At 52.2% G+C, this 8,873-nt stretch overlaps 1 protein-coding gene across 1 annotated transcript; it reads left to right on the top strand.

Moving 5' to 3' along the window:
* The first annotated feature begins 1,288 nt into the window (after nt 1-1,288).
* Nucleotides 1,289-8,873, top strand: LOC127187062 (spermatogenesis-associated protein 31D3-like). The gene is given in 7 exon segments (XM_051143312.1): nt 1,289-1,469; nt 1,734-1,932; nt 2,890-3,043; nt 3,922-3,964; nt 4,640-4,655; nt 4,657-4,695; nt 5,390-8,873. Coding segments are annotated over 7 exon segments (4,116 nt in total).

Genomic DNA, 8,873 nt, shown 5'->3' with positions numbered 1-8,873 from the left:
CAGTTTAACAGTGAGAATCTGCATGGGTGTTCCCATGGCATTATGTACTTGTGGCCCTTCTTCTGAGAAGTGTATCTGGACCCCCAACTTGGTTAATAAATCTCTTCCTAGCAGGGGGTAGGGGCATTCAGGAACTACTAGGAAGGAGTGGGTCACGGTACCTGTACCGAGGTTTACAGTCCGTTTATTAGTCCATCGATGTAATTTGCCCCTGGTTGCTCCTTGGACCCAGGAAAGTTTTTGATGACATTGGTCCAGCCAGCTGCGTCAGGACTGAGTACTGGGCACCTGTGTCTACCAAAAAGGTGGTACGTTGCCCCCCGACAGTAAGAGTTAGCTGGGGCTAACTCAGTCACTTTCCTCATCTAAGGTTAGGACCGGGACTGGCTTTTTCCAGTCCTTAGGGCGCTTGGGGCAGTCTTTTAGCCAGCGTCCATGTTCCTTGCAGTAGGCACATTGGTCCTTGTCTACTCTGGGCCGCCTCCGTTCTCCCTCCTCTCTGTCCTGTCCTCTTGGTCTAGAGTTATCTATTACCACTGCGGCCAAGATTTTGCTTAAGTTTCTATCCCTTTTCTGGTCTCTACGGTCCTCTCGTTCCTCCTGTTCTCTGGCTAGCCTAGCCTCCTTTTTCTGTTGAGTCTCTCTTTTGTTGTAAACCTTTTCTGCTTCCCTGACTAAATCCTGTAAGGAGTATGTCTGAATGCTATCTACTCTCTGTAATTTTCTTTTAATGTCTGGTGCTGACTGATCTACGAAGGACATGGCCACCGTTGCCCTATGTTCAGGTGCCTCGGGGTCAAACAGAGTATACATACAGGAATCCCTCCAGAAGCCTTTCCATAAAGGCAGCGGGGCTCTCGTCCTTTCCCTGGGTAATAGTTTTTACCTTGGCCAAATTGGTGGGGTGCCATCCAGCCCCTTTGAGACCTGCCAACAGAACCTGGCGATAGACAAGGAGACTCTCCTTACCTGCCGGGGTTTCATAATCCCAGTCTGGGCGTGTGAGGGGGAATCCCGCATCGATCTCATTAGGGAGGAGAAGGTAAGGAGGAGGAGGATCCAGGAGGAGAAGGTTCTGGGCAGAATCCGGGGGCAGGACAGGCTTCCAATTTTGTCAGGAATCAGGGTCCCCAGTAGTTGGAGTCTGGTCCTGGGCGGTTGATGAGGTCACCGGGAGAAGCGTAGATTCAGGTCTCATCGGCGGCTTAGGTGGCAGGGAAGGGCGGACCCAAGGAGGAGGATCGGCGACCAGGATCTCTCATGTCAGAACGTAGGGTACCTGGTCCGGATGGCCTGCTGGGCCTGGGCTAAAAACTTTGGAGATGATGAGAGGGTTAAAGGTCCCCTCGGGTGGCCATCCCACATGAAGGTGGGCCACTCCGAGGAGCAGAAAGTCTGCCAATGTCCTTTGCGGACGCCCACAGAGAGGTTTCTGTGCTCAGCCTCACACATCCTTGAAATGGTCAAGGGTTAGAGTCAAGGGGGTGGTCACAGTCAGTACCATGTCAGTGTTGGTCATCTCAGTCAACACAAAAAGGTCAATAACACACACAAACAGAATTAGCAGACAGGAAGACAGAAGCCGCACGACGAAGGATCGGTGCCAAACCAAAAGTACAGCCAGACCACCACGGGAGCGTCCTCCAGGGTAAAACCAGACCACCTGGAGCGTCCCCCAGGGTGAAGGGGAGAAGGTGCCAGACACGTCTGTCCCCCTTCTCGTCCCAATACAGATTGCGCACTACCGAGAGACAGAAACACAGACAAATACAAAATGAAAGTAACTCATGTCTCCATCGTTTGCCAGTGGCCCGGGCCAAAAAGGGCCTTCAGCAAGGTGAGTCAGTGGTCCCGGAACGACCCCCAAATCCCGGACGAGCCCCCAAATGTTGGACCCTGGCCCAAAATGTTGGACCCTGGGAGTCCAATTCGGTAAGGGGGTCGACACAAGAAACCACTCAAGTCACACCAGCTGAGAAGTATAGGTAAAATTTATTACTGACACACCAGAAGTCCCAATTGTTGATGTGTCAGGGTCTCTCAGCACTCGGGAGGCAAAGGACCTGAGTAGCTATTACAGACTGCTTATAAAGACTAAAACCGCAAGCCAGGGTGGGACCTGACCTTTAAACTGATTGGTTGGGCTGCTGTATCTGAGGTATGTGAGCAGGATGATTGGCTCAGGCCGGGTTAACTGGGGGCAGAGAGCAGGCCGTGTGGGGGCTTTCCCCACGGTGTGTTTTCCTAAAGCTGCAGGTGGTGTTTTGTTTTGCTGGTTCTTGTAACTAAGGTGGAACTAGGCCAGGGGTCAAATGGCCCCAAGCTTGGCCTTGTTTTTCAGACTTTTCAACTGCAAGATGACTCAAGCACAAAAGTTGGTGACTGGGCATTCACCAAGTATATACATGAAAAATTTTGTCTTGCTAATTTGGTGAGAAGGAAAATGGTTCTTTAGATATGTGTAAAGACATTGGTCCTTATGAGACCCATTAAATGACAGCAAACATTTCTAGGAAGATGCCATGCCAGGCTCGTTGGGCAGGAGAACTACATGGGTCCGATTCAGGACCTACAAACAATAAAAGAGACTGAGATGAAGCCTTGGCCACAAGGGGAACAAACAGAAAAGTTCCCTGTAGAACACAAAGGAAGGGAAGCAGGGTGCAAATGGGGCAGTAGGCTTGAGTAGAGGGCTCCTCTGGGGCTGGGGGGCAGGGTGTGTTCCTGAGGGCTCACCCTCGCCCCGCCCTCACAAGCCCTCTATGACTGTTCCCTGCTCAGTGATGCAGGCCTGGCACTTACAATGAGGCCCTCACAGCCTCATATCTCAGTTGCCTCAGGGAGCCTTGCGAGTCACACAATGGAGAACGCTCTCTCCTTTCTAAATAGCGCTACACAAAAATGGTTGAGCTTCGCCTCAACCTTTGGAGACATTAACTCCAATTACATCTTTCTAAGTGTAGCAGGGGCGCTGTTTTTCTTCTTAATTTACCATAAAGTTGAACCCTTCTTACTCGCACAGACCAATCAAGACACCCGAAAGGTAAGGCAGTGTGGTGAGCTCCAAGAAGACTGTGTTCACTTCTCTACTTTCATGTTGTTGAGTGAATTGGATGATCTGAGAGCAGTACCTGTGCTGGGACACTGGAGACAGAGAACACTGCTGTCTTAGAGCACAGAGCCTAGGATGGAAGGAGTTAAAGCTTTCATCTGGGTCCATAGCCTACATCCCTGTATGTCCACATCCAGTGCTAAGTGCCCCTTCCTGGTCTTATTGGCTTAGTGCTAGGTGCCAGGGTTTCTGAAGGAGAGCAGCGTCTGCTGACACTTGGTCCCAGGCCCCAGTCCTGCCTCCTGCCTTCCTTCACTGCTTTCCCCCAACTTGAGCTGCAGGAGAGCAGTACTGATCACTGGGGCCTCTGAGCAGAACCTGGAGCCTGGGCTTTGTCCCCAGGACAGAGTGTCTCAAGGAGAATGCCACTGTGGCTCTGGCCCTTCAGCACAGGACATCTTAATGATATTCCCAGCTGTGAATCTGGCCGATCAAAAGTTTCTTTTGGAGCAGGGCCTGGTGGCTCACGCCTTTAATCCCAGCACCTGGGAGACAGAGGCAGGTGTATCTCTTTGAGTTGGAGGCCAGCCTGGTCTACAAAGCGAGTCCAGGCAGCCAAGGCTACATAGAGAAACCCTGTCTCAAAAAACAAACAAACAAACAAAAACAAACAAACAAACAAAAAACCCAAAATCTTCTTTTAGTTTCTCAAAGGCAGTAACGCTGAAACTATTGTACCACCTTTGAATGTAAAAAATAAAGGTAATAATTAATGCTGCTTGAGTAGAAATCACAGTATTCTGGTCAATGGAAGCCTTGGGGAATCCTAGGGAAAAACAAGAGAAAACCAATGTTTCTTTTATTCACAGCAAGAGGACAAAGCTAAGAAAAAGAGAAAAGTGTCATCTAAAGGTAGGCTCCCGCCTCTAGGATCTTATCACCCAAGTCTTTCTCTTCCCGTCCTTTCTGTCAGAATCCAGGTCCATGACCTGAGGCTACCTCAGCACCAGAAGCTTCCTTCCTGACAATAGAGGCCTCCCTGCAAGGAGGAGCCTGAATGCTTGCCCTGCTCCACCTCACCCAGGGGCAGGAAGCAGTGCTGCCTGCCCTGGGCTGCTTGAGCAGGGGTGCTGCCTGCCTGGGTGGAGGGTGCTGCTTGCCCTGGGCTGTTAGTGCTGCCTGTACTGGGTGGCAGGTGTTGTCTGCACTGGGTGAAGGGTGCTGCCTGCCCAGGGCAGTGGATGTTGCCCATACAGTGAGCACAGGAGATATCTAGGGAGGAATACCAACTGTTTTGGAGCCACAGCTTCTGACTCCCGGTGTCATGTACATGCTCCATACCTGGCTGCTCAGACATCTCTGAGGAAGCCAAACTCAGGAGCTTTTGTGTTGTGTCGAGTGAGTTGGTGTCCATGGACAAACACGGGCAAGCCTGCATTGCTGGCATTGTTGCCGACAACCTCGCCCTGCCTCCTGTTTCTATGATGGTTTCAGACTGCCATAGCCTAGATGTTCACCTTAGAGGAACTGTGTGATATTCATATCCTCTCTCTTTCTTTCCATACCACCCACAACCCTGCCTTCCAGAGTTTAGAAGCTCTCACAGAAAAACAGCGAAGGAGCCTGCTGGCTGTGGTGCAAAGGTGAATCTCTTCCCTTTCTTCCAGGGCCTGTCCCCCCACCTCCACCCAAGCCTCACCCCCACCCCAAGGTCAATGAATTCCAGGGACCTAGCCTGGCCTGATCTTGTCATGGGAAGGACAGCCAAAAGAGTAAGTGTGTAAACCGGGGTGAAGGGACAGGCTGCCACCTCCCTGGCAGCCAAGGACAGAGCAAAAGACACAGGTGAGGCATGGTGTTCCTCCTAGTTTGTTTCCCTCACTGTGAGAAAACACCACAACCAAAAGTAACTTCAAGGAGCAAAGGTTTACTTCAGCCTACAAATCCAGACACAGGCAGATGTTGAGGAAAGTCAAGGCAGGAACTGGAAGGCAGGCCTGACTGCTTTTCTACAAATCATTGCTTCCAACCAAGGAGCTCACTTCACAGCCAAGAAGCCAAGTATGAAGACTGCAGCTCGCTAGCTAGTGTGTGGGCAGAGTTATATTCAGCTCACTTTCTTATCCACACCAGCACCGTCTGCCCAGGGGCAGTGCTGCCCACAGGGGGCTGGGCATTCTGATGTGAATGAGCCTTCTGCAGACATGACCACAGGCCTGCCGTCTTTAGGCAACCCTACCACTGAGGCTGCTCTCTCAGGTGAAGCCAGGTTGTGTCAAGTTAGCAGTGAAAGCTAACTAGAGCACAGGTCCTGACTACATTTTCTGTGTTCCTCAGCCCCTCTGGACAACTGTATGATCCCTCCCACTTCCGGAAATTCCTTTGTCCAGATCCCGGTTGTGACGTATGCAATGGAGCAACAGCTAAGGTCAGCCGACTGCTCTCAAGGGCCAACCTAGAAGATGATGCTGCCTCAGTATCCAGTGTGCCTTCCACAGATTCTGTGACTGTGACCTCATACACTCTGTCCCCTTCTGTCTCACCAAACCCTCCAGGATGTCACATTTCATCTCTTTCATCTGCCCCTTCTCCTCCTCCCTCCATCTGCTCAACTAACAAGACCATCCCCTTGGAAGACATATGCTTGGAGACACCACAGGGCGACTCTCTGCCACCAAAGCCTATACTTCCTACAAGATCTAACTTGCCACCGAACCACATCCCACCTCATCCACTTCCCATGTGTCCTCCCGTGGCACAGCCTGCCATTCGGCATGCAGAAAGGCCTCTACAGCCAGAGACTACTCCAGTCATGGCAGGCAGCCCTACTGAGCCCTCCGTGAATGCCACAATATGTAAGGATGCTGGTGCTGCCAAGTCAGGGGTCCCCCAGCAGCAGACCAGCACCCACAACTTCTCCCCATCCCAGTCCAAATGCTTGGTTAACCAAGTGATAGATAACAGCCATTCTGCTGAAGCTTTCTGTGAGGGACAAGCCACAGTCCGTTTTAAAGTGCCTGGAAACCCCTCTCTTTCCAGTCCTGAAGACCTGGTGGTGCTGGACACACAAGACAAATGTCAGGCTGATGTCTTAACACCAAGGGATGAGGAAGGAGAAGCAGAATCTGGCCAAAACATAATTGCAATTTGGAAGGAAAACTCAGGAGGCTCCTCCCTTCCTCTGGGGGGCAGCAAAGGCACGCTGAGCAAATGGAATCCTCCCCAGAGGCATGCTGACCTCCAAACTTCTGTTGGCCAGTTAGAGCACAGGCCTGTGCAGCTCTTCTGGGGCCTCCCATATCTCCACAGCGAGTCCATAGGTGCTATCACCACTGTGTCGGCTCACGGCTCCTCAACGTGCATCTGGTTCAACAGAAACTTAGAGCCCCCAGTCCTGACTCCCTCCACATCTCTGTGCTTACCTGAAAGGCAAGCACAGGCCTTGGCCCAGTCTCCATGCCAAAGTCTACTGCTTGCCAGGTCCCAGGCCCAGCTTCCTCCTCCAATCCCAGCGCTGCCTCCTTCCCCTCAACCTCAGCTAAGCATCTGTAGGATGTATTTTCACAGGTCCAAAGATGGGGCAAAATCTCTGGTGCCTTCTGAAATCCGCCACCTAGAATACAGCATCATGACAAAAGGAAAGGAAAGGGTGCGGGCTTTGCCCTCTGTGGTCCGACCTTCTCAGGAAGAAATTTCTCTCCTTCCTTCCAAGGCCTCATTGGCCAGGCAGCCCTCTGAGACCCACACTCTCAGGTATGTCCCTCCTGAGACCTTACCCTTGACTGATGAATTCCAGGAGAGACTGGAGCATCACCTTCAAAAGAGGCTCATTCTACAGCACCAGGGCCTGCCCCAGAGAATCCCAAAGTCTCAGCCATGGGTGAGTCCTGACCTTCCAGAGTCATCTATGAGAAGCTCTAGGCTCCCACCCTTGTCTTCCTTTAAGCCCCAAGACAGCAAAGACCCCCCCAACACTGCGTTCAAACAGCCTGCAAGCTCCCAAGAGAGGTGCTCAGAGGCTCTCTCTGCAGAGGGAAAAATGCAAAAGGCACGAGGCGAGAGTCCAGAGATGGTTCAAAAATCTCTGGGGAGTAACACCAAGGGCAAACTAGAGGATGGCCTACAATCTGGCTGTGAGAAAACCCCACAACGCCACTTCGGCACTCCTCTAGGCATCTCACGGGTGAGCCAATGTCGGGAAAACATTGAAGCTATCCTGAGAGAACAGCTGACCAGGCATCTCACTGCGGGTCAGGGCTCTGGCACCATGTCCAGACCAGGGCATCCTCCTCTCCCTTTTAGCTCAGGTGTGAGCACAGAAGATCACAAGGCCCATAGACAGTCACCTTCTGATAACATGCAAAAAATGGCAAAGTCTACTCTGCCACAGACATCCATTGTCTTAGACAACACCAGCCTGGAAGAGTCAGCGGCCAATAGGCACAGCCCAGATGTTCCCAGGATGTCAGCTGAGGCTGGCCCTGTGCCATTGGGCAAGAGCCTGAGTTCTGACCAAACAGTCCAGGGGCCTCAGGGAACAAATGGCAAAAGCAAGGTCAGTGTCATAGTCAAGGGAGGGCAGCTCAATGGTCTTCAACCACAACCTCCCAGCCAGTGCAAGAAGGCCCAAGGGGCAGATGGGTATACAAAAGCACAGAGTCCCCTGGTAGCTGGAGGGGCTGTGAAGAGAACATCAGGTCCCCAGGAGAGTCAGACATGTGACTTTAACAAACAGGTGTACAGGGAAGCGAAATTTAAATGGGAAAGCAGTCAGCCCATCCAAGCTGTAAGGCCCCAAAAGGACACGCTCCCTGTCCCTCACAAACCTTCACTCAATCTTGAGCAGAGCCCTTCCAGTGGAGCCAGGAATGGTTCTCAGGGGCAGAAGCTTCGCTCGTCCACAGCAGAGGCTAGTGTGCAACAGCCGAAGGGGCACTGGATGCCCCCATGTGTCTCAGACAAGGGCCAGAAGAAGGACACCCCTCCATCTTTCCCAAGGAAACCAGAGGAGCTTGGTGCAGCAGTTGCAGGGCCTGGGACTTCACAACCCAGTGGGAAAAGCTACCATGTGCAAGACAGCCCAACCCTGGGGATTCATGGGAAAAAGGCCACCCCACCCCTGCCACTGAAGACTCTGACTCCTCCTGAACACCAGTTTGGAAAGCAGGTCAAACACTTTTTCCAGTGGCTTTCTCCTGATAAAACCTGCAAAGGACAGGAAGGGTTCCTAAGAAAGAGTACTCCCCCATCGTCACCAGGGCAGGACCCAAAGCTGAAGTGGAGAGCTACCCCTCCTGGGAACGCTGTAGCTCAGAACACTGCAGCTCAGAAAGCCCTGAGAGACCTTGGGAAAGTTCCCAAGGAGCACCTGGGGCAAAACCATGGTGCAGCAGATAGCATGCACCCCAACGTGCCCCTATCTCCTCCTACCAAGCCTGTGGCAATTAAGACAAGGAAAGAGTCCTGGGTCCCAGCAGAGACCGTCCAGGGACATCAGTTCTACCGCCAAGGAACCTGCTGCAAAGAGCCAAGTCCCAGGTCCTACAATCAGGCCACTGCTTTGGTTGGTCAAAAGAGATGGGTGGAAGACAAGGGCAGACAGCCCCAGAAGTGTGAGGCTTTGCAGCCCCGCCCACCTACGCCCCACAGAGAGCCAGAACTGCACCAGAATCTCCTTTTGAGAAGTCGAGCTGGGCAAGGTCCTCGGGCTGCAGGCCCCTTCGCTGTCTTGGCAGACGTGTCCCACTTGTGTGAACAAAAAATCTTGGCCCAGAATCCCGTCACAAAAGGTCTTCTTCCCCAGAAACAATTCACCTCTTAA

This window comes from Acomys russatus, chromosome 3 (assembly GCF_903995435.1).
Source record: "Acomys russatus chromosome 3, mAcoRus1.1, whole genome shotgun sequence".
Classification (NCBI taxonomy): Eukaryota; Metazoa; Chordata; class Mammalia; order Rodentia; family Muridae; genus Acomys; species Acomys russatus.
This window is presented reverse-complemented; position numbering and strand designations above follow the sequence as displayed.